The sequence below is a fragment of the Hakea prostrata genome, chromosome 10 (assembly GCF_041222555.1).
Source record: "Hakea prostrata isolate BN-2017 chromosome 10, UWA_Hpros_2, whole genome shotgun sequence".
Lineage (NCBI taxonomy): Eukaryota > Viridiplantae > Streptophyta > Magnoliopsida > Proteales > Proteaceae > Hakea > Hakea prostrata.
The window spans coordinates 7,088,750-7,116,717 of record NC_142609.1 but is presented as its reverse complement, the minus strand read 5'-3'; the positions used below and the strand labels follow the sequence as shown (position 1 = coordinate 7,116,717).

Below are 27,968 nucleotides of genomic sequence, written 5' to 3'. Positions count from 1 at the left end.
AGGGAGCAAAGACCTCTAAAGTATCAAAGGCAACCCATGGGAGAACCCGCTTCAGTGTCGAGCCAATTGGAAGCTTTAGCTACTAGTTCTGAAGAACCAATTCCTCCAAGTGAGTCTGTTTCTAAACCATCTCTTAATCCCAATTTGGACTTATCAATTGCATTAAGAAAGCACCCACGGACATACTTCAAACATCCTATCTCCAATTTTGTTTCATATTAAACTTTACACCCATAAACAAAGCTTTGAAATTCTAAACATCCTATCACATGTGTTGTTAGTCTTGGTAGCCAATATAAGCATGATCCTTATTCCTCAAGTTTGGATGCAATATACAGGATCTTAAGATACTTAAAGGCTACTCCAAGAAAAGGTATTTTGATTTCTACTCATAGACACTTAAAAGTTAAGGCATACACAAACGCAGAGTGGGCAGGGCGTCCGGATGACAAAAGGTCTACCTCTAGTTAATGTGCATATGTAAGAGGTAACTTGGTGGCTTGGAGGAGCAAAAAGCAAGCAGTGGGTGCAATGTTGAAGCCATGTTTATGGCATTGGCTCAAGGAATTTGTAAGAATTTTTTTCTTCTTTTTTTTTATTTTTTTTATTGGGTCAAAAAGGTATTATGGTTGAAGGGGCTGTTTTAAGAGCTTGGGTCAAAATCAGAGACACCTATACAACTGTACTCAAATAGGAAATCAGCAATCAGTATAGCTCTTCTAGTACAACATGACAAGACCAAGCATGTGGAGATTGACAGGCATTTCATCAAAGAGATGATTGACACTAAATTGATTCATATTACTTTTGTTACCTCTAACAATCAATGGGCTGATGTGCTTACTACCGAGGCTTTCAGTAATATCATTGGCAAGTTGGGCAAGATAAATATCTATGCACCAACTTGAGGGGGAGTGTTGTAAGGTAGTAATAATAATTAGTTATTTTATTAAGGATATAATTGTCTTGTTAGGATCTTTTATTATTCACTTTGTAATCTTCCCCATATTGCAAAGATCTGTTTTATTTTTAGCAAGTCACTAGTATAAACAAAAGATATGTTGTGTCTCTCTGACACAAGTCAGGATTTTCTCAAATCTTTCAACACGCTTCTACGACCTCCCACTACCTTCCTTCTCCTTATTCACGTGTATCCATTGACTTCCAAATTCCTAATACCATGGAAAATTATCTATAGAGCCTGATGTTTTGAAGTCACTTCAAAAATATCCTATAATGAATCAAGTTCTCAATCTTGCAGATGTAGGCCACAAGATATGTACTTGAAAGCATTGAATTTAAGTATGACAAGCAGTTGCAAAAAGCATAAGGATACCTCGCCACCATTAATCTGTCCCTCATAGGAGGGTTTCAAAGTAACTGCACGATCAAGGTAAGGTTTCCAGAGCCCAGTAAGTAAATCTCTCCTACTCATCTCAACTCCACCTTGGTAATACTGATAAAATAAAGCATAGTTAGAGACAAACATAGGATTCCAAATAAATGTCTGGTATGACAGAAAAGAGAAGCTAACCAACATTCAGTCTAGCTGATTGTACCTCAAGCATGTTTCTCAAAAACGGTTCCTCATTGAAATAATCTCTCCTAACAAAAACAAACGGTAACTTGTATGCAAGGGCTTCACTCACTGTCCCATAGCCAATTTTTCCTATACGAAATATATGAGTTAAGTATCACGGCCCCACCTTTCACACATAGAAACAGATGGAAGCCTAACAATAATTTCATTGCATTACCAAGCATGCAGTCAGATGCTGCTATTAGATCAGGAGTATAGGCATCCTTTGGAAGCTTTATAAAATTATGCGGAACTATTTGGTCCTCAGATGCACCACAAACCTATTAAAGAAAAAAGTAGGAACACCTGACATTAATTCAGGTCCACTAGCAGCCACCATTACATACAAACATGGATGATAATATAAGAAACTTACGCCCCAAAAAAAAACATACCAGGCATCGCCAACCATCGGGTAAATATTCCATCTTTAGATTCCAGCCTGCTGGCTGCAAATGGAAAACCAAAGCCACAAATTACTAAAGAGATTGATTAGTTGTGCAATAATCATCCATAGGGTAATATATTGCTTAGTTGTTAACTATACGAAAGGAGATTAGTTGATACTAATTATCCAAAAGGTAATATCATCAAGGTTAAAGATTAGAAACAAAAAAATTTAGGCTGTCCAATAAATATAATGCATGGGTTAATGGACTATATAGAATAAGTTGTCAGATCAGTGCATTAGATACACTTCTTTGAAAGTTGCAATGGTGTTAGAAAATAAACTTTAATCAACCAAAACAGTGCAATAACAAAAAGAATTGAGAAGAAGAAGAGAAGAAGAAGAGAAGAAGAACTGATAAGAATCACATAAGCTTGCGATTCTAGCTTAGAACTCCTAGGAATCACAACCTCTTATTTATAGATATCAATAGTCTAGATTATAACTTGAGAAGGAAGCCATCTTGCCCCTGTAAAAAAGGAAAGGGTAAATATCACTTACCTTCCCTCTTAGTTGATTAAATAGCATTTAGACCCCCTCTTAGTTGGATAATATTACTTACCTCCCCTCTTAGCTGGAAAAGTTATCGAACAACTCCCTTCGATTAATATTTTCCGCTAAGTTCTATTTTTTCCGTCTAGTATTTTTTTAAATCCCAAATTACCCTTACTTAAAATTATATTTTAGTTTAAATCTTATATTACCCTCAATTACTTTAGTAGTTAAAACCCTAAATTACCACTCAATTAATTTTATTATTGAAATCTCAAAATACCCTGATCTTGTTTAATCTATATATTTCTTTTTCATTAGAATAAAAAAAATCAATTCAAAAAATATAAATGTCTTTCTTAGATTTCATTTCTTGCTTTCTTTCTTTTTTCTCTTTTTTTCTTTCCCTAATGAAAGAAAGATATCTAGATTGAAAGAAATAGGAGTATTTTAATGTCTTGGAATAAAATTAATTGAGGGTAATTTAAGGTTTTAACTATTAAAATAATTAAGGGTATTTTAGGGTTTTAACAATAATATTAACTAAAGGTAGTTTAGGATTTTACTAATATAGTAACTGAAAATATTTTGAGGTTTTAAACTAAAATATTTAATTAAGGGTAATTTGGGATTTTAGAAAAATATTTAACAGTAAAACTAGAACTTAACAGAAAAAGTTAAAAGAAGGGAGGTATTTGATAACTTAAATAGGTAAGATGGGAGGTAAGTGATATTATCCAACTATGAGGGGGTCCAAGTGTCATTTGGTTAACTAAAAGAGGAGGTAAGTGATATTTACCCAAAATGAAATAAAGAGTACAATTTATGGACAGAATTTTTTGTCCTAAAATCTGTCCAAAATAGAAAATACTGAAAGAAGAAAGTTCTAAAATTAGTGACTAACAGAAAATAGAAACTATGCTTTATAGAAATTCCCAAAACTTGTGTATCAAGATTCCTACGACAGAAATTGAAAGTAAAGTAGCATATCTAAAAAGGAAACAAGCATCACTCGCATAATACTGTTCACGTTCTGTTTCACATGAACAATAAAACAGCCCATTTTTCTTGCATATACTTCAACACTTTCCCTTAAGCTAGAGTATACACAAAGAAACTCTAGCTTGCACAATATGAATAAACTTGAAAGGTTGCACCAATCTTGAATCATGTAGTAATAGTAGACGTCGATAAACCACTAAAAATTAGAACAATCTCATGTCGAACAACCACCAATAATGAGAACAATTGGCAATCCATAAATATAACAGCATCAAAAGCACTATCCAAATAATGCCAGTAGTAGGGACGAATATCCACACTAATTCTTCAAAATTGCAGCTCCATGTTCATATAAGCACTTTGCAATAAGGCAAGTAATTGGTAAAGTATGGGTAGGTAAGACAGTATTGGTTACTGTGGACCAAGTAAATGGGTAAAAGATAGTATATGTTACTGCAGACCAAACAGGTAAAAGGTAGTATAGGTTACTACGGACGTCAATTAAGTAGACAAAAGTAGTATAGGTTACTACAAACCAAATAGATAGGTAATGGTAGGTAGGCAAAGGTATTGTTCTAGAATCCCATCTTGGGAGGACAAACATGTTCACACACAATATCCTTTAGAACCAGAATTGTCCAAAAATTGAACCCAAAACTAAGCCAACATTGAACAAATATGAACCAAAAACTAACCAAAACTTCATCTTCTTCCTCACGGAACGAGAGAAATATCAAAACCTTTTTAAAAAAAAACAAAATATTAATCCTAGAGGAGAGGGAAGGAACAAAAGGGAGCAAATTGCACAAATCGCACAAAAATGAACCACCAGCACTGCCACAGCCAAACTAATTGCTAAAAGCAAAGTCAAAGCAAGGACAAGAAAGACCAGATCTAACAAACAGATCGCAGATCTCACTACAGAACTCAAAGTCAGCTCGCAGCAAATTCAGAAACCAGAAAACAGATTTCAGAAAACTCAGTACGCAGATAAGATATAGAGAACCGGTACTTCCAATCCAAGCAAAACCTCCAATGGAAGGTCAAAAATAGAAAACAAACTACTGAAATTTATTTATTTTAAATGTTAAATCTCCATGGGAACCCCAGTTCAATGAATAGTTTGTCATCTTCATTGAACTAGGGTTCCATTCATCAAAATGAAAACCTAAATAACTCTCAAAACCAACAATCACAAAGAGAAACAAATTCTGATTAAACCTGCTTCGATACCATGTTAGAGAAGAAGAAGAGAAGAATTGAGAAGAAGAAAGAAGAAGAACAAATACGAATCACATAGGTCTGCGATTCTAGCTTAGAACTCCTAGAATCACAGCCTCTTATTTATAGATATCAATAGTCTAGATTACAACTTGAGAAGGAAGCCATCTTCCTCTCTTAAAAAGGAAATAAAGAGTACAACTTATGGACAGAATTTTATAGTCCTAAATCTGTCCAAAATGGAAAGTACAGAAAAAGGAAAGTTCCGAAATTAGTAACTAATAGAAGAAAAAAAACTATGCTTTATAGAAACTCCCAAAACTTGTGTAGCAATATTTCTAAGTTAGAAATAGAAAGTATAGCATATTTAAAAAGGAAACAAGCATCACTCACATAATACTGTTCATATTACTGTTCACGTGAATAGTAAAACAGCCCATTGTTCTTATGTATACTTCAACAAATAGAAAATATTAAAATAATGGAGAAGTTCATAGCTTTTCAAGGGATTCAAAATAGGAGGGAAAAAAAACACACACACACACACAACACAAACTAGAATTTCCAAAAAAATACAATATCTCAAACAAGTGATGCTTAGTATCTCACCTGTCCCCCAAAGTTGAAAATAACTACTTTAACATCATCCGCAATCCCAAGTTCCTTCCTGACCTTATCATTATAACAAAAACATTTTCGTTAGATATAGCAATCAACCATTCTTAGCAATTTCTAACAATCTCCAAACCTCTAATCTATTTTTGTGCAAACCCCTGACAATAAGGGGTACATCAATGACACCACCGAAAGCTGGCACTGGAACATCAGGATAAAAATTTCATAAATGACATGGAACAATATCTACAGCACAAATAAAAAGGATTGTCAATCTAAGACAAAGAGAAAGATTATTAATGGATGGTAGTACATACTTGGGCAATATCCTGGAAGGCGGATTACGAACTCACAATGAGAATAATCATCAGCAATCTGAATGGATTATCAAAACCCAACCAAGATTAATTTCATAGATATCTTTAAAATACATAAAATAACTAGAACATCACAAAACCAAAATGAAAAGCAAAGTGACACAGAAAAATAAGTTTAAAAAATATAATAACATATATTCAACAGAAAAAAAGGTTCATAGATGAGTGTCTGAAACAAGGTCTAGAATTACAAAGATACATCAATTTCGATCAGTAACTTGTCATGTTTCAGCTGGACATGCCATTTGGCCCTTTCTATGGTTTTAGTTCCCAGCATTTCTACTTATTTCTGGTTGATCCTGGACAATTCCGACAGAATACGGATCAGAATCAGTTTTAACTGATTTGATTATCTGTTCTGTTTTTTGGATCGTTGGCTGTTTCGGTGGTTTTTCCTACAAAATGGAACCTTTAGACTGTTGAAGAATCAAATTGGTAAATTTGGTTTCATACCCGAGATTGGTAGAACAATCTGTATTCTACTGTTACTGTATAGTTACACAAGTATCCTGACCAAGCCACAAATAATGCATATAGTTGGGATCAATTTACTATTTGTTGATTAGTTAATTTTGAAAATTTTAGTTGGGAAGAGGCTTGTTGTTATTGTTGTTGTTTCAGGATGAAATTGTTGTAGTTGTTAATTTGGAAAAATGTTGCTACACAGTGTTAATAACATGCAGACACAGGGTACAGAGCATTGCATACAATAAGTACTGAATGGGCAGAGAAAAGCTCATGTTGATTGACATTTCCAAATGCCGTTGACTGAAAAACATGAACAGGGGTACGATGGGAAGAGAAGATTCATTAAAGAGATCAAGTGAAGTGTAATTCTACATCTAATTAGAAGATATCCAAAGTTCAATGCTTGTAAATATGGTGTTGTCAAGTAAGGTGTGCAAAAGAGTAGAAGAGATATAAGAGAGAAGAAACAGGGAAGATAACGAAAAAGAACGAAAGATAAAATAATTGAAAAAACAAAGAATCCCTTCTCTCTCCAACTCCTCCCCCCCATTCGCTTTCTCTCTCTTCCCCTCTCATTCCTCTCTTTCTCCCATATGTCCTCTATTTCAAATCTTTTTTTTTTTTTCCTCTCTTCAGTCCGCCCACTTGTTCTCTCTCTTTCCTTTTCTCGCTCCAACTTCTCTCCTATTGGAAGTAGTCAAAAATCTCTCTTTTTTTAATCAGTTTAGGGAAGGACAAAAGGGGATTATTTGGTTGCTGCAGGAAATGATTCCATATTTCAAAAAAAAGATATTCATTGAAGAGAATTTGGAAGATGGATGGATTCAGGCACTTGGTTAAGTTCATTCTTCTTTCTAGGTCTTAGATGAACCTTTTATTAAGCTTGTAATTAATTGATCCAAAGAACCCTTGGTTACATGAATGTTAGAATTGTTTAACTTATTCATTATGGTGTGTAGTAGAACTGTCTGTAAGGTGGTTGGTAATTACAAGACTGCCCCAACCAATCTCCTTTTTTATTTATTTATTATTTTTTTTTTTATTTGATGAATTCCCAGCGAACCTTGAATCACAATCAAAGAAGCACCACCAGATAGAAGGAAGTTTTGGGATACACTGATCCCCCCCCCCCCCCAAAGCAGTGCCAACTAAGGATTCACATATTGTATATTTGTATTGCATAAGATGCACATACAAAACATAAAGTATCCAAAATTTCTTGTCTACCATTTGCAAGAAAGGGATAGGATAAAAGATTACTAATACAGATTCTCAAAGAAGAAGTTCAGAAGATTTTTTTTTAAAGCAAAAAGAAAATACTGATCAATGAAGAAACTAGGTTTGCATACCAAGAAAAAACAGAAGATAGCAAAGCTTATAAAGAAACCTTTTCGAATAACCACAGCAAAAAAGGGACAGAAATCACCTGCCACACAATTGATCGATGATGATATCCTGCGGCCATTACATACTCAGCATATATGACATCCCAACTGCAGTTTTTTAGAATAAAGTGAAGATTATTAATTTTAAAGCTATTGCATAGGTAAGGGTGAGGGAAAAAAAGAAGAAGGATATTTTGTGACAAACAGGACAAGATGCACCCAACAAAACCAAAGATCATTGCTAGAAAAATGGTAGTCTATAATATACAGTTTAAGTGCATGATTAATGCAGAGATGCACATATGAACACTATCACGAAGTTTCAAGTAAATAAGCAAAAGATCTAAAGAATAGATTAAATAAATAGATAAGAAGGGAAATTACAAGTTTTAGTAATCAAAATTAAGATCATGTGTTGGATTCTATTAGGAGTCTAATAAGAGCTTGTATAGGAGTTAAATTAGAGTTTGCATTCATGTAAAATTCTATTCCTTGTAATGTCTACTTTCCACTTAATTATAAATAGAGGGCTTAAGATCATGGATCAATAAGCCATTCACCACAATCGTTTCTTTCAACATGACATCAGAGCCTAAATTCGATTAGGATTTTTTTTTTCTTCTCTCTTCTTTTTTTCAAACCCATCGCAAACCATCGCAATTGGGTCACCATCATTTTTCAGTTACTACCAGCACTATCTTTTCTATTGCAAACCTCGAAGACCAGAAAAAGAAAAAAAATAAAGAAGAAGAGAAGAAGAATCTCGCTCCATATTACCGCCGCTGCTGCTTCCTGTTGCCACCGCTGCTACCATCGCTGCTGCTAATGCCTGCTGATTCCAGTTACCGCCGCTGCTGAGGAACTGCCGCTGCTTCCTGTGCAATCGACAGAAAAAGAGTCGAAACAGCAAACGCAAAGACTCTGCTACTACTGTAGCTGCTTCCTACGCCTAACAGTGGTTTGGCTGTTGCATTCTGCGACATTTCAGTTACTTAGAAGGGGTGAAGACTAAAGAGCTGCAGACAATTCTTTCAACATGGCAGCCACCAATGATACTACTGCTCCCACTGGATCCGAATATTTTCCCACTCTTCATTCTCTTTCGGTAAGGTTTGACGGCACAAATTACTTGATCTGGTCTTGATCTGCTTACCTGACTATTGCTGGAAGAGGACTAGTTGGATACATTACGGACACCACTATCAAACCCACTACCGCAGGTGTTTTACAGGATAAATGGATATCAAATGACTCTCTTATTATGTCATTCCTTTTGAATTCCATGCATCCAAATATTGCCCGGGGTTACCTATTACTTGGATACTGCAGCCCAAATCTGGAAGGCTACTACTGAAACATATGGACAGTTGGAGAATGATGCACAAGTTTATGAGCTATGAAAGAAGTTTCATGACACTACCCAAAAGGAACTAAATGTGGCCCACTATTATGCTGAGTTGCGATCTCTTTGGCAAGAGTTGGATCATTATGGGGATTATCACCCCACCAATCCAGATGATGTGGCGACTTATAAGAAGCACATTGATAAGATTCGAGTATATGACTTCTTGGCAGGTTTGAACATGGAGTACGATCAGATCAAAGTGCGAGTCTTAAGTCGTTCTCCCTTTCCTACACTAGAACAGTCTTATGCTCTTGTTCAGTGTGAAGAAAGTCGTCAATTAGCCATGCTCCATACTCCTATTATGGAGAAATCAGCTTTACAATCTGTTCGCACTAAATCTGATCCGACTAAGGAGATTGTCAAGTGTAAGCATTTTCACAAACCATATCATACCAAGGAAAATTGTTGAAAACTATATGGGAAGCCTGCTGATTTTGAGCAAAAACAAGCACAAAGAAAGGGAAAACCAAAGGCTAATATTTCTGAGACAGTTTCCACCACACCCTCTGCAGACATTGGTTTTTCACAAGAGGAGTTCGCTACTCTGCGACGTATTCTGCAGTCTTCTACTGCCGGTACAACCTCGACCACTGCTTCCTCTACTACCCATACCAAATCCTACCTTGCTCCTTCAGGTAAAACTTTTACAAGCTTTCAAGCTTCTTCAATTTCTACTCCTTGGATCATTGATACAGGAGCCACAGATCATATGACAGGTTTATCCACCTCTTTCTTACAATATTCTCCAACTTCTGGAAAGGATAAAGTTCGAATTGCGGATGGTTCTTATTCTTCCATTGCTGGAAAAGGGACCATTCAACATTCTCTATCACTTTCTTTGTCTAAAGTTTTACATGTTCCCTGTTTCTCTACTAACTTGCTCTCTATCAGTAGTCTCACACATGACTTGAATTGTAAAGTGACTTTTTTTCCCATCTTACTGTGTCTTCCAGGATCTGGTCACGCGGAAGGAGATTGGACGTGGTAAACTAGACAATGGACTTTATTTGCTTAAGCCGATTGGAGAATCTACGTCTATTTTGACTACATCTTATAATCCGGTCCATTCGGTAATATCAGACCTTCATCAATGGCACCGTAGGCTAGGTCATCCCCCTCTAAGAACCCTTAAGAAAATATTTCCTGATTTGGTTTCTTCTTGTAATGAGGATATTTTTTTTGTGAAGCCTGCATTTTTGCGAAGCAGACTCGTTCTACTATTTACCTTCTCTTCATAATAGAAAACCTATTCCTTTTATGTTAATTCATACTGATGTGTGGGGTCCCTACCGACGTGTGTCTATTACTAGCCATAGGTACTTTGTTATTTTATTTGATTGTCACTCTCGTTCTACATGGATTTATCTCTTAAAACAAAAAAATGAGGTTTTCTGATGTTTTCATGATTTTCATAATATGAATAAAACTCAGTTCAATGCCACTGTGAAGATCCTTCGCAGTGACAATGACACAGAGTATATTGATGGTGAATTTCAAAGATATCTCTCTGACTCTGGCATAATACATTAAACCAGTTGCGTTGATACGGCTGCCCAAAATGGGGTTGCCGAAAGGAAGAATCGGCATCTCTTAGAGATATCCCGTTCCATTATGATTGCTATGAATGTACCTGACCAATACTGGAGTGATGCTATACTCACTGCTTCTTACCTTATGAATAGGATGCCCAGTAGAATACTTGGTTTTAAATGTCCTAATGAGATTCTTCAGGTAGCCTCTTCTTTTATTATTCCCCCAAAGGTTTTGGATGAGTGTGTTATGCCAGAATCACAGCCCACCAAAATAAGTTGGCTCCCTGCGGCCTACGCTGCATATTTTTGGGGTATTCTGCTACTCAGAAAGGGTACAAATGTTATCATCCTCCCTCCAGGAAAACCATTGTATCCCTGGATGTACTTTTTCATGAGTTTTGCCCTTACTATACACCTCTCCAGGGGGAGAGTCTTAGAGGAGAGGTGTTCTTTCAGACTCTAGATCTTCCTATCACACACCAACATAACTTAAGAGTCCCAGAAGAGTTTCCTGACCAGGGGGAGACTTTTGCCAGTATACCTGAGGACTCTAATCATCCCCCTTCGATTTTTGAACCATGTGAAGGACCTAGCCAGGGGGAGACCACTCCTGTGAGACACACTGTTGGGGTCTTTCAAAACTAGATTGACCAGAATAAGGAGGTGCAGACTTATTAGAGGAAGAAATACAACCGGCTAAAGCAGGTGGAGAAAGGTGATACGTTACCACTTCAGTCTCCTGCTCTAGAATCAGATTCTATTGAGGTATCTTCTTTCAATCTTCCTATTGCTGTTAGAAAAGGGGTCAGATCTTGTACTCAACATCCCATAGCTAAATATGTTTCTTATAACTCTTTGTCTGACTCCTACCGTGCTTTTATATCCTCTCTATCATCTGTATCTGTTCCTAAAAGTTGGCAGGAAGCCTATGCTTGATAAGAGATGGAAGGAAGCTATGGTAGAGGAAATGCAGGCAATGAAGAAAAATGACACTTGGGAGCTGATTACACTTCCTCCAGGAAAAAAACCAGTGGGCTGCAAATGGGCATTTGTGGTTAAACAAAATATGGATGGATCAATCAACAAGTTGAAAGCTAGACTAGTTGCAAAGGGGTTTACACAGACCTATGGGATTGATTATCAGGAGACCTTTGCCCTCATTGCGAAACTAAATACTATCGAGTTACTGTTGTCCGTAGTGAACAAACACTTGGAACTTGCACCAACTAGACGTAAAGAATGCCTTCTTACATGGGAGTTAGCGAGAAGAGGTCTATATGGAAATCCCACATGGTTTTTCTGATGAAAATACTACAGGGAAAATCTGTCGGTTGAAGAGGTCAATATATGGGTTAAAACAGTCTCCTAGATGCTGGTTTGGACGCCTTCTAAAGGCAATGACTTCTATTGGGTACAAGCAAAGCAATGTTGATCATACACTATTTGTCAAGAAGTCAGGTACTAACATCACACTTCTCATTGTTTATGTAGACGATATTGTCATCAAAGGGAATGATGGTGAAGAAATTCAAAAGTTGAAAGACTTTTTTGGCAGAGAATTTGAAATTAAAGATCTAGGAAGTTACGATTTCTTAGGGATTGAGGTGGCTCGATCAAATAAAGGTATATTCCTATCCCAAAGAAAGTATGTCCTAGATCTATTATCAGAAGTGGGAATGTTGGGGTGTAAAGCAATTGATACCCCTATTGAAACTGGAGCGAGACTTAAAGAAAAATAGGGAGAACCAGTGGACAAAGGAAGATACCAAAGGCTGGTAGGGAAGCTTATTTACTTGTCCCACACCAAGCCAGACATCGCTTATGCTGTAGGGATAGTGAGCCAATTCATGCATGATCCATATTTAGCTCATATGAAGGTTGTTACTAGAATACTACAGTATTTGAAGGGAACTCCTGGAAAAGGAATACTTCTAATACCCACCGATAATCTAAAAGTAGAAGCATACACTGATGCAGATTGGGCTGGATCTCCAGACAGGAAGTCAATTTCAGGTTACTGTACCTTTGTTGGAGGTAATCTAGTTACTTGGAGAAGTAAGAAACAGAATGTGGTAGCTTTATCTAGTACCGAAGCTGAATATAGAACTATGGTTCGTGGAGTTTGTGAGCTACTATGGTTGAAAGGCTTGCTGCAAGATATTGGAGTCCAAGTTCCAAACCCTATGATGTTATATTGTGACAACAAGTCTGCTATTAGTATTGCTAATAATCCAGTGCAACATGATCGAACTAAGCACATTGAAATTGACAGGTTTTTTGTCAAAGGAAAGTTGGAACAAGGGCTTATCTGCATGCCTTTTGTAAGATCTGGAGACCAAGTAGCAGATGTTTTCACTAAGGGTTTGAAAGAAAGAGATTTCCTTTCTATTGTAGGCAAGTTGGGCATGACTAATATCTATGCCTCAACTTGAGGGGGAGTGCTGGATTATATTAGGAATCTAATAAGAGTTTGTATAGGAGTTAAATTAGAGTTTGCATTCATGTAAAATTCTATTCCTTGTAATAGTCTACTTTCCACTTAATTATAAATAGAGGGCTTGAGATCATGGATCAATAAGCCATTCACCACAATCGTTTCTTTCAACATCATGAATTTTAAAGAAAGGTTAGAACCATGGTGAAATAGCTTAAGAAAGCTATTGGTTAGAAAATAGAAGTGTCAACATTGCCCAGCCATCTGATGGGGCAAAAATTATGGTCAAAAGCTGGTTAACTTGCCATCCCATGTCAAAATATCATAGAAATATTGCTGGAAGATGGAAACGTAACATAGGCAACAAAATAGTGGCACAATACTTCAACTAGAGAAGCAACCAGTTGATTCACCAAACCCAACCCAGCATCACAAATTCTCCAGGTCAGAAGGGTTCCAGTGCCCTCACACGAACACCTACCGGAGTTACGTAAAAATTTAGTGATAAAGAAGTCACTAAAACATAAACAATTCCTATAGTCAGGAATCAGATTGTGCCAAAGCTTTGGACAATGTAATCCTACAAGTTGAAAGGACATAATAACCAAAAAAGGGTTGATCCAGTGGTAGGAAGAGCTGAAGTCTTTTAATATAAGACTCATAGGGACAGAAATTGTGAAATCCAGCCCAAACCCTAACCTGGACACCCTATATGTTTTGGATGACGAAGTGACTTAGTGGTGATTGACCCAAAACCCATGGAGATCCGAAGACCCGAAGTGAAGGAAGAAGTCATTGTGGGCCATCTCAATAGAAGACATGGTGTTTGACCCAAAACCAATGGAGATTGATGATGGAGTTCACTTTTTGGAAATTTTGTCTGATTGGAGATGAACTGCACCTTGTTGTTTAAGAACTTGGTTGATGGACTTAAAGCCCAGTTGGACATGGTTTGAAGGCATTTCTCTATGCTAGGTGAGTCATATGTTGAGTTGGGAGAAGCCCATTTTGAATTGGAATAAGTTTGAGCCTTGAAGCCCATGACTAAGGCTTGCTGACAACCTTGGTCAACTGGGTGGTCGACTAGGCCAATCGACCAACAGGGATAGAATCTGTGTAAGATCTTCTTTTAGGGTTTTTTATGCTTTAATTAATGGGACTACGTGATTTTCAACCTCTCTTGTTTCTAAAACCTCTGGAGAACGTGTGAAGCCTCTCTCAAAGCCTCTCTTGGTGTTGTGGAAGATCCCCAAGCATTCTACCAAGTTTCTATTTTGGTTTCTCTCATTCAAGGTTGGTATTCTACCTCTTTCTTCTTTAATCTTTTCTCTCTACTGTTCTGGTTTATTGTTTTCATTGTGAGGAAGGTATTACACTACTGTAATTGCCTATTCTCTAATCTCCTTGTGTCTTAGAGTGAAACCTCATTCACTCTATGCATTCTTTGAAGCTATATGGTGATTCTCCTTGTTTCTAATTTGGTTTTGATAGCATGATCCTTTCTTACTGTAGTTTTCCTTTCTAATCAGTGTTAGACATGTTTATTCTTAGTTTCTATTGCTGATCTATGATCTCCATATTTGATTTTATAGAAGAGATCATTGATATCTTCATGAATGCATGTTTAATCTTATTTCTCTAGCATGTTAGATCCATTCTCATGACAGTTCTTATCTCTGATCTATTGCTAATGTTCCTTTAGAGTGAAATCCTATTCTCTCTAAATTCTCCTTTGAATCCATGGCTTGCTTTCATTGAAAACCATGTTTTGATTAAATTAGAAAGTCATTGATTTTGATCATGGATGGTGTCTAATCCATGTTAGATAGTCTTAGTATGTTTATGTGGAGTTCCCTTTGAATTTCGGAGTAATCGGACTTCAAACGAAGAAGTTATGACCGATTTAGTGTTTGTTGTCGCGTACTGTTCACCTGATCGACTGGGTGGTCGACTGGTCTACCACCCAGTCGACCACCCAGTCAACCAAAGCTGACAGAAACTCTGTTTTGCTCCGTTTCGACTCCTATCTCTTGGATTTACTTCTTATGACCTATACATGTTTTCTTAAGTTTGTTTAGGTGATTTTGGTCTTGATCTCTGATCTCTCAATTGAAGGTTAAATATTCAGATTACGAGGTGAGTATTCCAACTCACAATATGCCTATTTACATGCTTTTTGTGATATGACTTGTATGCATGACTTAACTACTGTTGTTTTACTTTCTTAGCATTGTATCACTTCAGTAACTACATTAGCATGTTTATAATGTTATTTACATATTGGATTGATGATTTCATGTTGAGAATGTGATATGGACTATGATGTGAATATGAATGTGAATGGGACTTGTATGAAATCATGACATAATGTGAATGCCTAGGTTGTGGTTGTGGAATAGGGAATACCCTTTTAGCGTTTCTGGCTTTGGACACCAGTGGAAGTGATATGGGACGCTTTCCTATAGTGCCCCTTGACTCTTTCCCTGACTACTGGTTCACATACCTAGGTTTGGTCTAATAGTGTTGGCTAGGAATACCCTGTTATATCAAACCCGATTCGGAAGGATATTGAGACCAAGTGACCCGTGGTAGCAATGGGGATTTATAAGCGCTCAAGACCGGTGAGTTATATCTATGAGAGGACATGAATCACATCGTGGGGGCCATTCATTGGTAAGGTCGCAAGTAGTAGACTTGGGCTCATGGGCGCTCAAGACCGGTGAGTTATATCCGTGAGAGGACATGAGAGCTTCCCGTTTACTATTTGTGGATGACCAATAAGGTTAATGAGTCCGTAGTCCGAGTTGGTTGTAGCCATAGGATACGATGACTCTAGGGGGGAAGGTACCGGAAAAGATAGCCCGGGGCGAGGAATGGAAGTATCCAACCCTAATTTGATATAACTAAGTAGATGACTTGCATTGGGCTAACATTAACCATGTACACGCGCCAATACTCAAACCAATGGTGATGTGAGAGAGCGGTGACCTAAATCCCAGCCATGGAATGTCCTAAAGGGATGCAAGAACCAATTACCACCAGAGAACCCAAGATACTGAAACGATTGAGGGAAGAGTGATTTGAGACCCGGCCATAGGAGTATGGTGCTATGACTTAAAGCGTGTCTGCCAATAGAGACCAGCATACATATATAGAGTTAGAAGCATACTTGCATATATTGTTCCGTATCATTGCATTTATGTTTGCCTTGATTGTGTGTGACGACGCTTATTGTGATTGGATATACTTGCTAAGTTCTTTTGAGCTTACCCTTCGGGGAACTTGTTTTAGATGATTTTGCAGGTCCGGAAGAGAACCCGTGCCACAGTATGGAGGACCCTTCCATATATGATGCAGCTCCGGAAGTCTCTGGAGAAGGGCCTGACTAGCAGGGCAGCCAACACTCAAGTTTGGACTGCATTGATGGCTCCTATTGGCGGCAGCCGACATCGTCTTGTTCACCGATAGGATCGTGAGCTAGATGCTGACCTGAAGCTACAAGAGCACGACCTAAAAGTGAAGATGATGAAGATTGAAGAAGAAGAAGAGCCGATGGAAGATGTCTATTAGATTTCTCTTTTCTTCTAGTCTTTTTCTTTTACTTGTATTAGCTTAGAGATTTGCTTTAGATTTCGATCTACCTTCCGCATATGTTTGTTGGATGTATTTTCGATATACTTTACAACTGTCCTTGATTGGTATCTTGTTGTTCCACACTCTGATATTCTTTTGTGATCCTTCCGAAATCCTTTCTTGACTTTTATTAGTAAAATACTTGAATACAATGATTTGTTCTTGCTTTTGATTATGCTATTGTGCTAAATGGATATGATCGTTCCTAAACTTGATCTTCGGGGCTGTGAATCACACCTCCGGGTATTCCAGATAGGGTACCGGCTGGAGGGATGTGACAGAAACTGCCATGCATGAACAAAATCTTAGAAATACAATTGGTAGCACAAGGAGAGAATCTAAACCAATCTTGTCAAAGGGCTACAAGACCCAAGCTGTTGAGGGACTCAAAAACTAACAAATTACCTTGACAAAAATGACAAGTACAATCTAGGCCTTCCTTCCTATTTTCTTCAACTGAATCCTCTCCAGCATTTACTCCTGCACTATTACGATCAATGGCAAACCTGCTGGATACTTCTCCTTGATGTAACCTCAATTTAATAGGTACTATTAAACCAAGATCCTGAAACAGAAGTAGGCTAGCTCAATGGGGCAAAAGGGCTGCGGTTAGGCGTTAATTCAGTTGTGGAGTATCCTTGTAGGCTGATCTCGTGAGCTTGTTGCAAGTTAAAACAATAACAAGCCGGGGTTAGGGAATTTGTTACTAGGAAGTAGATCATAAGGGTAAATGTAACTATGTAAGAATTATAGAACACTTTCAAGATCTCCTGAGATGGGATAATAAGGGATGTTTTTCTAGAGATTGGCAATTAGGGATTAAAGGTGCCAAAATGAGATGAAACTAACCTAGGGAGTATGGTATAGATTATGTCCTCAAAGCACGGTATAAATTTTTGTCAAAACCGCTTGTTTGAAAGAAAAACAAGACAAAATCTAGATGGAATCAAAAAAGTACAAGGTTTCGACTGAAACAGTCAAAATTTCAATCTAAAGGGGCCAAAACCTTGAAACCTGTGAGATTTCGCAGGTTTTACAGCTTCCGCCAGATTTTTCCCTTTGAGTTTCAAACCCAAACTGCCAGATTTTTTTTGCTTATTTTTTGTGATTTCAACCTCTTTTTCACCCTAACTCAGTAATTCTTTTGACTTCAATCACACCATTTGCTCTTTCCTTTGGGATTTTAGAAGATTCTTGCAAGGATTGTTCCAAACTTCCCATTTTTTTAATTTTTGTTTTGTTGATGGCATGAATGGTCTTGAGTTTTTCTTTGTTGATGGCTTGAGTGGTGTCGTATGGAGTATTTTTCCTTATTACACATTTCTTAAGATGGGACATCTACATTATGTTGATGATCCCACCTATGGTAACACAGTGAGTTATCTCTTGGACAACTTTAGGCATAACATGTCATGCGGAGCTTTCATCCATTATTCAGAGTACTACTCTACTGTAGATAGGAGATGGATCCACAGATTCTAGCCAGACACTCAACTTGGAACTGAAGCCTAAGACTCTGTTTTTGGTTATTGTATTTTGTTTTACATGTAATTTTCTATCAAACAATTCATGTATGCAATACAGTTTGTTCAATTTTACAAAGTTTGTCTTTCTCAAAACCTTTCATGTGTTAATATACTAGAATGATAAGTTTTCAGTGGTTCTTTTTAGCAACATACCAATTCCATTGTGTTCATTATGCTTTAAATAGGTAGGAGGCAAGAAATCAAATGAAAAACACATCATATAAGGGTCGAAACCTGATGTCAAAACTTGGGTCAAAATGTTCCAAGTTTGACCGAAATTTCGGTTGAAACCAACATATCTCAATTTCTAGCCTGGTTGAAACTGGCCTCAAGACCAAGATTCCAATCCTTACCGTAAAGCTAGAAGATATACGAGGTATTTTGGTTTTAGATTTTCAAGATTTAGGGTTTCTCTTTGATGGATTTGAGGGTTAGGCTAGTTACAAAAGTATGGGGTTAAAATCAAGCGTCTATGGGATGGGAAGAGGCAGCGTTGGAACTTTGACAGGTTTTGGATGCTGTAAAGTGCAAATCTAGGGTTTCTTGATTTTGGAGGGAATCGAATTGGGCCAAGAGGGGAATGTAAGAGAAGGCGAAGACACAGTGCAAGCTTCAAGATTACCTCATTGTGGAGCCTTGTCTTCAAGTGTGGATGAGGATTGAGTGAACTGTTTAGCTGTCCTTAGCTACAGCCATATTTTGGATGTTACTTGCCAATAACCAAGTAAAACCACCTTGGATATGACTCACCAAGGGATCGATCTAACCTTACCTCAGATAAGGCAAGATATTAAGAGAATCAGCAAAGCTGAATGGAAAAATCAAGTAATTAGTGTATATGCATCCATTGAAAGGGGGTTTTACTTATAGATGGCTAATCAGCCCATACAATGTGAATCCTCCTTACAATAGGGCTTGAATACTTACCAACTTGCGACTCCTGGCTGAAACATAACTGGACACTCTAAACAGTCAAACAAGACCCCTAAACTGTGGAGGCCTTCCAAATCTAATAAACTGATAATTAAATAAGTTATAGGTATTCCACCCTAGACTTAAGCTTGGCAGAATTTACAATAGTACCATCGTCAACCAAAATTTAAAAGTACTGAAAGAAAAAACACTTAGTATAGACTGCTTTCTACTACTACTAATATTTCTCGGCAGCAACCCTAACTGTTGATAGCAGCTCATAGGTGCTGGGCAGCTAGCTCGAGAGCCTTATATTTGTGGTGGCCTGCATCACATCCCTGTTGATATCCTTCAGAGCTGTCCCCTCTCCCCCTTTCAGTTTCTCCTTGCCCTTGATGTCCAATCTTGGAGTACTCAACCCAAAATGGATGAACTCCTTGTCTCCCTTATCCCTGAAACATAAAGTCCTTATTGTTCGCCATGTCTCTCCATGAACCCTTTTTATTTTTGATAGGTAACCATTTTATATTAGATAGGAAGAAAGAACAGAATAGGATATCCCATAAGAGTTGCGATTCTTATGTGAAAGAAAGGGAAAGTAAGGAATCATGGAGAACAAGCAACCTGGCCCTGTTACAGAATTAGAAAGTATAGGTGCTCTACAAAATTGCGAAGTGCAGATTCTGTTACTAATTTTCTAGCAAGTTGTGTCGGAACAGATTTAGAATTTAGAAGGTGGGTGTTTAATTTGGAATGTATCTAGAATTAGTAACTTGGATTCCCATCGATTTTGGGTCTGGTTTAGGGTTGTAACATCCAACTATAAATAAAGGTATTAGAGGGCAGAGACGACGCTACTGCAGAATCGTCTCTGCATCTTCTTCTTCTCATTCTTTTCTCTCTTCTTTTCAGGTTCTCTGATTTCTTCTTCAACCTGCGGCTGCACCTCAGTAGGAGATTTTGGTTTTGTTATATGGTATCAAAGCCTTTCTACTGAGGTCATGGTCACCTGGGTTTCCATCTGTCGGTTTTTTTTTCTTTTTTTTTCTTTTTTTTTTTTGTGAGTCGTGTGTGGCAGCAGCAGCCTTAAGCTGCAACAGTAATTGTGATGTTCAAATGAATTAGGTTCTAAGAAGACAATTACGTCTTCTATGTTTGTAGTCATTCATACTGTCAGTAATTACTATTCTGAGCTTCCACAATGGCTGATCCTTTGGCAACTCTATCCAAGGAAGGTATAGTCCTCCAAATTACAAGTACTAAGTTGAAAGGAGCCAAAAATAATTTTCTTTGGGCAAAGGCGATGTATGCATTTATCCATGCCCAAGGAAAATCAAAGGACTAAAAAGAAAACTATCCCAATGTTGATTAGAAGGATGCAGCCACTATTTTCGCACATAAAACGTGGACTCATGAAGATGTTGTGGTTAAGGTATTCATTTGGAATAGGGTTGATTCTCCTATTGCAAATAACATCATGTTTTATGACACATCCAAGCAAATATGAGAGGACTTAATGCAATTCTTCTGGTCAAGAAAAAAGTACTTTGCGTGTTTATGACCTATATGATTAGATGTTCAGTTACTCTCAAAAGGATCGCTCATTGATGGAGTGCTATAGTGGATTTAAAGCATTAGTTGAAGAGTTACAGCAACATCAGCCCCTTACTACCAATCTGGAAACTTTAAAGACAGAGGGCTGAATTCTATGTTTCAAAATTCTTGGCTGGTTTAAATCCAGAGTTTCCTACAAGTAAGTTCAAATTTTGACATCTAAAACTACTACTACTTTGATGCAATACTTACAGCTTGTACCTTGATAAAAATCAAATGCTATCCTTAGTTTTGTAAGATGAGACATTGGGATTTGTTTATCTAGAGTCACCACTATTTTCTATCTCACCCAAATTTTTTGGCTATATATGTTATGCACATGTTTTACCTCAACCAAAAGATAAGTTTTCAGTAAAAGCTCATAAGTGCATTTTTCTAAGTTATTCTTGGTACCAAAAAAAGGGTACAAAGTTTTTGACCCCTAACTAAGAGTCAATTTATCACAGCTTGATCAATTATCTCAAGCTGATAAGTTTGACCCCCCCCCCCTAAAGGTGCTGCCATTTCCCACTGAGGTACCTAGGTTAGAGGAGTTGCCTGAAGGAGAACCAAACAGTGGTGCTACTGAAGAACCATTTGTATTTCCTTGTCTAGATGAGGTGCTAGTTCAATTTCCATCAATAAAAGTCTATCATTGGCGGAAGAAACAAAAACAATCGGATGGTACAACAGTTGATATCTTCTTCGACAAATCCTCCTTCAATGTCTGATAGTCCTGATAGTTTTCCCATTGTCTGAGGAAAGGTAAGCATTCTTATTCCCAACGTTCAGATGTTAGGTATCTTATTTCTCATTATGTTACTACACTTCACTTACATGTTCAATATTGTAGCCTTACCACATCTCTGTCTTCTATTACTATTCCATCTACATACTCTGAGGCTCTCTTTGATCCGGGTTAGTCTGAAATTGAGGCTCTACTTTCTAGGAATACATGGACTCTTGTGGATTTGCCTCTAAGTAAGGAACTTGTTAGACGTCATTGGGTTTTTGTGATTAAACATAAGTCTGATGGGTTTGTGGAGTGCCTTTACGTGCAATTGGGTGCAAAGGGGTATACTTAAGACTTATGGTGTAGATTTTTTTTGAAACTTTCTCCCCTGTAGCCTGTTTGAATTTTGTGTGTATTTTATTATCATTTGCTGCTTAGAATGGCCTCTTCATCAGTTAGACAACAAAAATGCTTTTTTGTATAGAGGTTTGGCTGAAGAAGTGTATATGGAGCAACCTCCTTGATTTGTTGCTCAAAGAGGTTATTCTACTAAAGTATGTTGACTTCACAAGTCAATCTATGGGCTGAAACAGTCCCCAAAAGCATGTTATAAAAAGTACAATTCAGCATTAACTGAAGTGAGATTTTTCCAGTGTTATTCCAATCATTCTGGCACATTTATAGTATTCTCTTGGAATTAAAATTCTTCAAAGGCTTCACGGGATTGGCCTTTCTTTGTGAAAGTATGTGTTGAACTTGCTAACTGAAACTGGTATGCTTGGGTGTAAGCTTGTTGATACACCTATGGACTCTCATCTCAAACTCACCAAGGATGGAGGAAAGTATTTTGTGAATCCCCAAAGGAATAAACGGAAGGAAAATCTTATATATCTTACCATGACTCATCCAAACTTGTATGTTGTAGGTGTTGTTAGCTAGTTCATGCACTTGTCCAAGGAGCCTCACTAGGATGCCGTGATACATATCTTACAATATTTGAAGAAGGCTCCAGGAAAAGGACTTGCGTACAAGAGAAATACTCATCTAAAGTTGTGTGCTTATTCAAATGTAAACCTGGCAGGATCACAAGATGATCGGAGATCCACTTGTGGTTAATGAACTTTCCTTGGAGGGAACTTGGTCACTTGGAGGAGAAAGAAGCAAATTTCAATGGCTCGGTCTAGTGCTAAGGCAGAGTATCATGCTATCGCTCACAAGATATAAGAATTTTTTGGGTCAAGTCCTTCCTATTGTCTTTGCCTCTTCTTCTTCTTCTTCTTCTTCTTCTTCTTCTTCTTCTTCTTCTTCTTCTTCTCATTCTCTTCTCTCTTCTTTTCTGGTTCTCTGGTTTCTTCTTCAACCTGTGGCTGCACCTCAATAGGAGATTCTGGTTTTGTTATAAACCCCAATTGGGGGGAGAAGATTCTATTTAACAAAGGCATCCCCTCCTAACCATTTTCCCTAACCATTTTCCCAAACACTACAGATTCCCATGGAATTCGGCCTATCCCAGTCATAAATCTCCTGGCTGGTCCATAAGGACTCCTCTTCAAATGTCAACCATCTTATTTTAGGGTAAATAGGTTCCCTCCTATGCTTCTGTGCACTGATGTACATATGCAAGGCCGCCACCATTCCACGCTGGGTGGTTGAAGCTCTCTCCATGAGTCCATGGATAACAATGACGTCCTTACAAAACATTCTGTTAACCCTTCTTATGAAAAAAAGTCTATTTGGCAGATACAATTCCCACTTTTATAAGTAACTAAGTGATTCTCTCTTATATCGAAGAAAACTTTTACAATTGAAGACCATTAGCGACCACAAATTCTAGGTTTGAGGCCTCCTCATTGTTTCTCTCCCAACATTGTATTCACAGTGTAAATGTTAATATCCTGTACGGTTACTACCAAGTGTTCATTTGAGTCCCCACCAATAATAATCAATTCATATCGACTACAATCCTACATTAAATCAGCCATGTGTTCCCCAACTTGATGCTTACAAGTTCCATGCAAACACACTTGGGGTGCTACATGCAGACAATGTTGAACCTGTTTCTCCAATATTAGTTTGGATGAAGTCAGCCAATACCTTGGCTTGGTTACTCTTCCTTGAGTTCCTTCTTGTCTCCTATATACATACAAAACACGATATTTATCCTTTGTCTCCTCATAACGTTTACCAAGCTGAAGCTTTTACCACTTCAAGATCCATTGCCCACCTAGCTTAACCAATTCTATGTTTCGGAATGAAATATTTCCTCTCCTTTGGTCTTGCCTACTAATCTCAATGTTTGGATGATGACATGTTGTGTCACCAACGGGGAAGCATTAATAGGAAGAGAATGGTAAGGCATGAAATCAAAGGAAAAAGGATCAAAATCTCAAGCAATTAAATGACAATAAACCCTCACAAGAGTGGTTTTTGGGAGATGGAAATGGCATAATGCATAAAAGCCTTCCATCTCCTTTGTCATTCTCAGAATCACTCTCCTCCACTCTCCTCCACTCTCCTCTCAAAACCATTGGTGCCTTATATAAATATGAATAAGAAAATTTACTAAACCCAAAAATAAAATAAACAAAAACATTTCTAGGCAGGGTCATGACGGGTAGAGTTTTGATCAGCCAAAAATGGATCTGCTTCCAACCGGCCAGCTGGTTCCATAGTCTAGCAACTTGATCTCTGTGCCTAAATGGTCTTATCTCTATCAATGATCACTGATTGACTTGGTTCTTTATCCATATGAAATCTGGCTCAAAGAGCTACAACTTTCATGTTCAAACCTTAAACTTAGGCCAAGTGCAGGTACTGCTTCCTTCAGCATACACTGCTGCACATCATAAATGCTATGATCAAGCCATGACTTCTCACTCTGATGTCATATTATTATAGTTGTTCTCAAGTGATTAACATTTAGCACATAGATATAACATTCTCATGTGTTGACATCCTATATTCCTACTAAAAGACAACTCAAAAAATTCCATGAAATTGATGCATGGTGTAGAGAACAGAATTCTCTACAGGATCTGAACATCATGTGCGACAACTAATGTGAGCCCAAAATCTCTTCAGCTAATATTTGATTGATAAGATTCAACCTAGATATGAAATCTGACCCAAGTCTCATGATTATTATTTCACAAAACAAAGAACTGGTGAGAAGATATGAGCAATAAATGCACTGGCCAAAGCGTGAAACTGCAGTCTTCAACCTTTCTTGCTCCAAAACAGTACCTATAGGCGGCTGTCAAATCAAAGCCAGTGGCAAATATGTGTGTGAACAAGTGATACTGCTCATGACAATGATAACACACTTACCAGATGGATGCACCTAGATGAATAATAATTATACATAAAATAAGACATGAAAATTTTCAAGGTGACTTGAGAAGGGTTACTCTAGGTGATTGCTGATTAGTTGAAAAAGAGTAGTTCAAAACAGTATAGGAATCTACAGAAGAGACCATTGAGTGCACTGGAAAGGAAGAGTCATAATGTGCAGATCAGATAGACAATGGTTTGGGGAGAAGTGTTCAGAAAGGATATGAACAGTTTTGGGTTGACAAGAAAATATGGCTTTGAACATAGTTCGATGGCAAAACAGGATCCAACTAGCCAATCCTATTTAGTTAAAAAAAAAATATATATATATATATATATATATATATATATATATATATATATATATATATATATATATTCTTAATTTAAGTTGAGTTCAGCCAAACCAATATGAGATGGATTAAAGAAATATTAGTCTAATAAGTCCAAAAATTTACCTGAAATTGGCTACACAAACAGAGTGAATTCCAGCATCTGCTGCAGCTCGACATGCAAGAGGAACAACATCTGAAACCTGTTCCCACAGAAGAATCAATATACTTTACGTTAGCCCAAAATTGCTTCTGCCAGTACATTGATATTGATATGCCTTACATCCTTCTCATGTTTTATTCTATAAGGTCCATTAAAAATAAAGAGCCAATAATTTGGAATCAATAATTTCTTCAAACAAAAGCACTCAAGTACCACTAAATCAGCCTTGATGGAGTTCAGCCACTCAACTTCTGTCGCCAGAATAGCATACCGAGGAACCACAGCTGTTTGAGAATACTGAATTGTCCAAAAAAGAAAAGGATGTTTATGAAGGAAAGGAAGATAATTACCAAGAAAAAAAAAACAGTAAATCAGGGATAATAATGAATACAGAAATTCATCAAAAAAAAGAAGAAAAAAACAATGAATACAGAAAAGATTAATAAAGTAATGCAAATAAAGTCACCAAGAATATAACCATAATGAGTAAAAAGTAAGTTGAAGAATTCAGTTACTTTTACTGATAACCAAGATAGCATTCTATACCTTCTCCAAAGAGCCAAGGCGATCCACAGTCAAGGCATCTGCCTGTACAGCTCCACAATCCAACAAAACCTGTAATCACAGATAAATTAATTTATGGTAAGAAACCGTGTTAAAATGCCATTTCAAGCCACGATTATATGCATGCCTGACACCTCCTATGGCTTAAGGATATCTGTAATCCAAGGGAAGTGTATATGAAAAAATTACATTTCTTTCAGGGGGGGATATGAGAAGAAGTTAAACCATTCCCACTCTAGACCAAAATTTTAAGTAAAAAAGTTCAAACGCTTTGCTCTTAAAGAGTCTTAGGGATCATAATCACCCCTGTTCCAGTGAATGTGTGATGCAAATGCACCCACCATTTTTTTAGGTCACTGGTAATTTGTATTAAGAAAAGGAAACAACAGAATAACGGTATCAGCAGCTTTCTGCTGCTACATCAACACTGCCGAAAATCAGCACTTTTGCAACTCAGAACAGCTTCCACCACTTTTGGCAATGCCATCAACAGGAGGAACTCACCCACCATTTTTAAAGCTTAAAATTGAATAAAATAAAACTAGATCACTTTTACTTCAGCAACAGGACTCTTTAAGTGAACCTACCAAGCTAATTTCTAACAATGCAAATGCAAAAAGATCCTTTTGAAAATACAGAGCAGAAAGAAAAAATTTGACCCTATCGAACATCGAAAATTTACGATCAAGCTAACAATTTGCTGATTCTCGAATATCCTAAGTCCCAAGTTTAGATGACCTTGCGAATGAAGAGTCTTTGTGACTGTATCTCAGTAGTAAATATGAAGTTAGGTGCGGCAGTAACTATGTGAACATCATGCCCAGCTGCAATGAGATACCGCACAACCTACAAAGCAGAACAAATCAACAGCACTTGCAATCAACTAGAAGTCTTATAATCAATCAAAAATATTATTTTCACGATAAAAAAAATTCAATTTCAAATTAAGAGGATGTAAAGAAAATAAATGCATTTTGTAAAAAGAAGAATCAAAGAGCATAACAAACCCATCATTAACACTTAAAAAATAGAGCTTCTCTGAAAGCTTTAGGGATGAAAGCATTTTTTTCATATCAAAAAAAGTAGAGTAGAGAATTTTTAGTGCTGAGTCGTTAAGACATAGCAAACTATAAAAGTCAAATTAAAATGCGATGCTAAATCTGCTTAAATGACAGTCACTTAGAAAATTAAACTAATGAATATGACATAGATCAAGTTCAAAAAAGAGGAAACAAGGGGTTCACTCCTTCAGATAATGACAATGGCGAACGAATGAAAATCCAAACCTCAACAACGCGCGTAGCATGACCAAACCCATGACCGCTAACGTAATACGCAAAGACGAGATGCTTTCGAGAGGCGGAGACTTCATCATTCTCATCTGTGCTCGTATTCTTCATCATATAACAAAATGAGTCCGTCTTTAACAATCAACAAGTTAAGAACAAATATAAAGTTGGTAATGCTGATTAACGGAATATATTCAAATCAAACGAAGCTCTGAGTGGTTGAAGTCTTTGTACTCCGCGAACTACCCACAGATCAACTAAATTAAACGGAATTAAGAAGGATCTCCGTCAACTCAAGAACTGCTACTCCCGTCGTTGACAAAATGGATCAACCACAGCACTGGACGACTAAAATTAGACATTAAAACGTCTCCATTTCGATAATGTAGTAGCAGCTGTTGAAGGAATCTCCATTACAATTTCACTAATTTGTAGAAGGTATGCTTAAATCTCCATTACTGTTCAGAACAGGATGAAAAACATTCTACCATCGCCATAAAATAGAACCAAAATTTACTACCAATTACCATGCAGTGATCGTCACCAAAAGTAGAAGATAGAACCATCAGCAACCAAAATTTTCTGGTTGTTCAAACATTTCGAGAAGATACAGAGAATTTGCATTGACGCAGGACCGCTTTGACAACCCAGCAGTAACTGTTATACAATAGATTGAGTTATTTCTAGTCAAAAAGAATTTCGTCCTTACTATAAAAAAAAAAAAAAAAAAAAAAACCTTTTTGGAAAATTACATCTTTTAGGCTTTCTTTTACAAAAATAACCACTCAATGTTTCACTTAATAAAACTGGCTAAAACTAAATTTAAGTTTACAAAACTAACCAAAATAGTAATTTTTCATTCCTTTTAACATTTAAACTGGCTAAAACTAAATTTGGATTTACAAAACTAACCAAAATAGTAATTTTTCATTCCT

General features: G+C 37.1%; 1 protein-coding gene across 2 annotated transcripts in view; it reads right to left on the bottom strand.

Moving 5' to 3' along the window:
• The window catches only part of LOC149001778 (L-arabinokinase-like), a 105,534-nt gene extending 77,845 nt beyond the window's left edge, over positions 1-27,689 (bottom strand). Inside the window, exons 1-14 of one of the 2 annotated variants that reach the window (XM_089138914.1) lie at positions 27,561-27,689; positions 27,031-27,138; positions 26,483-26,590; positions 25,727-25,795; positions 25,394-25,477; positions 25,144-25,220; positions 7,629-7,695; positions 5,675-5,732; positions 5,491-5,558; positions 5,352-5,414; positions 1,975-2,028; positions 1,758-1,860; positions 1,560-1,669; positions 1,337-1,456 (exon numbers count right to left, since the gene is read on the bottom strand). In XM_089138914.1, coding sequence (XP_088995040.1) covers positions 1,337-1,456; positions 1,560-1,669; positions 1,758-1,860; positions 1,975-2,028; positions 5,352-5,414; positions 5,491-5,558; positions 5,675-5,732; positions 7,629-7,695; positions 25,144-25,220; positions 25,394-25,477; positions 25,727-25,795; positions 26,483-26,590; positions 27,031-27,138; positions 27,561-27,599 — 1,128 coding nt within the window. In that variant the 5' untranslated portion in view covers positions 27,600-27,689. Of the gene's footprint in view, positions 1-1,336; positions 1,457-1,559; positions 1,670-1,757; positions 1,861-1,974; positions 2,029-5,351; positions 5,415-5,490; positions 5,559-5,674; positions 5,733-7,628; positions 7,696-25,143; positions 25,221-25,393; positions 25,478-25,726; positions 25,796-26,482; positions 26,591-27,030 lie in introns of both variants that reach the window. The other variant, XM_089138915.1, reaches the window with a different exon arrangement.
• Positions 27,690-27,968: the final 279 nt, after the last annotated feature.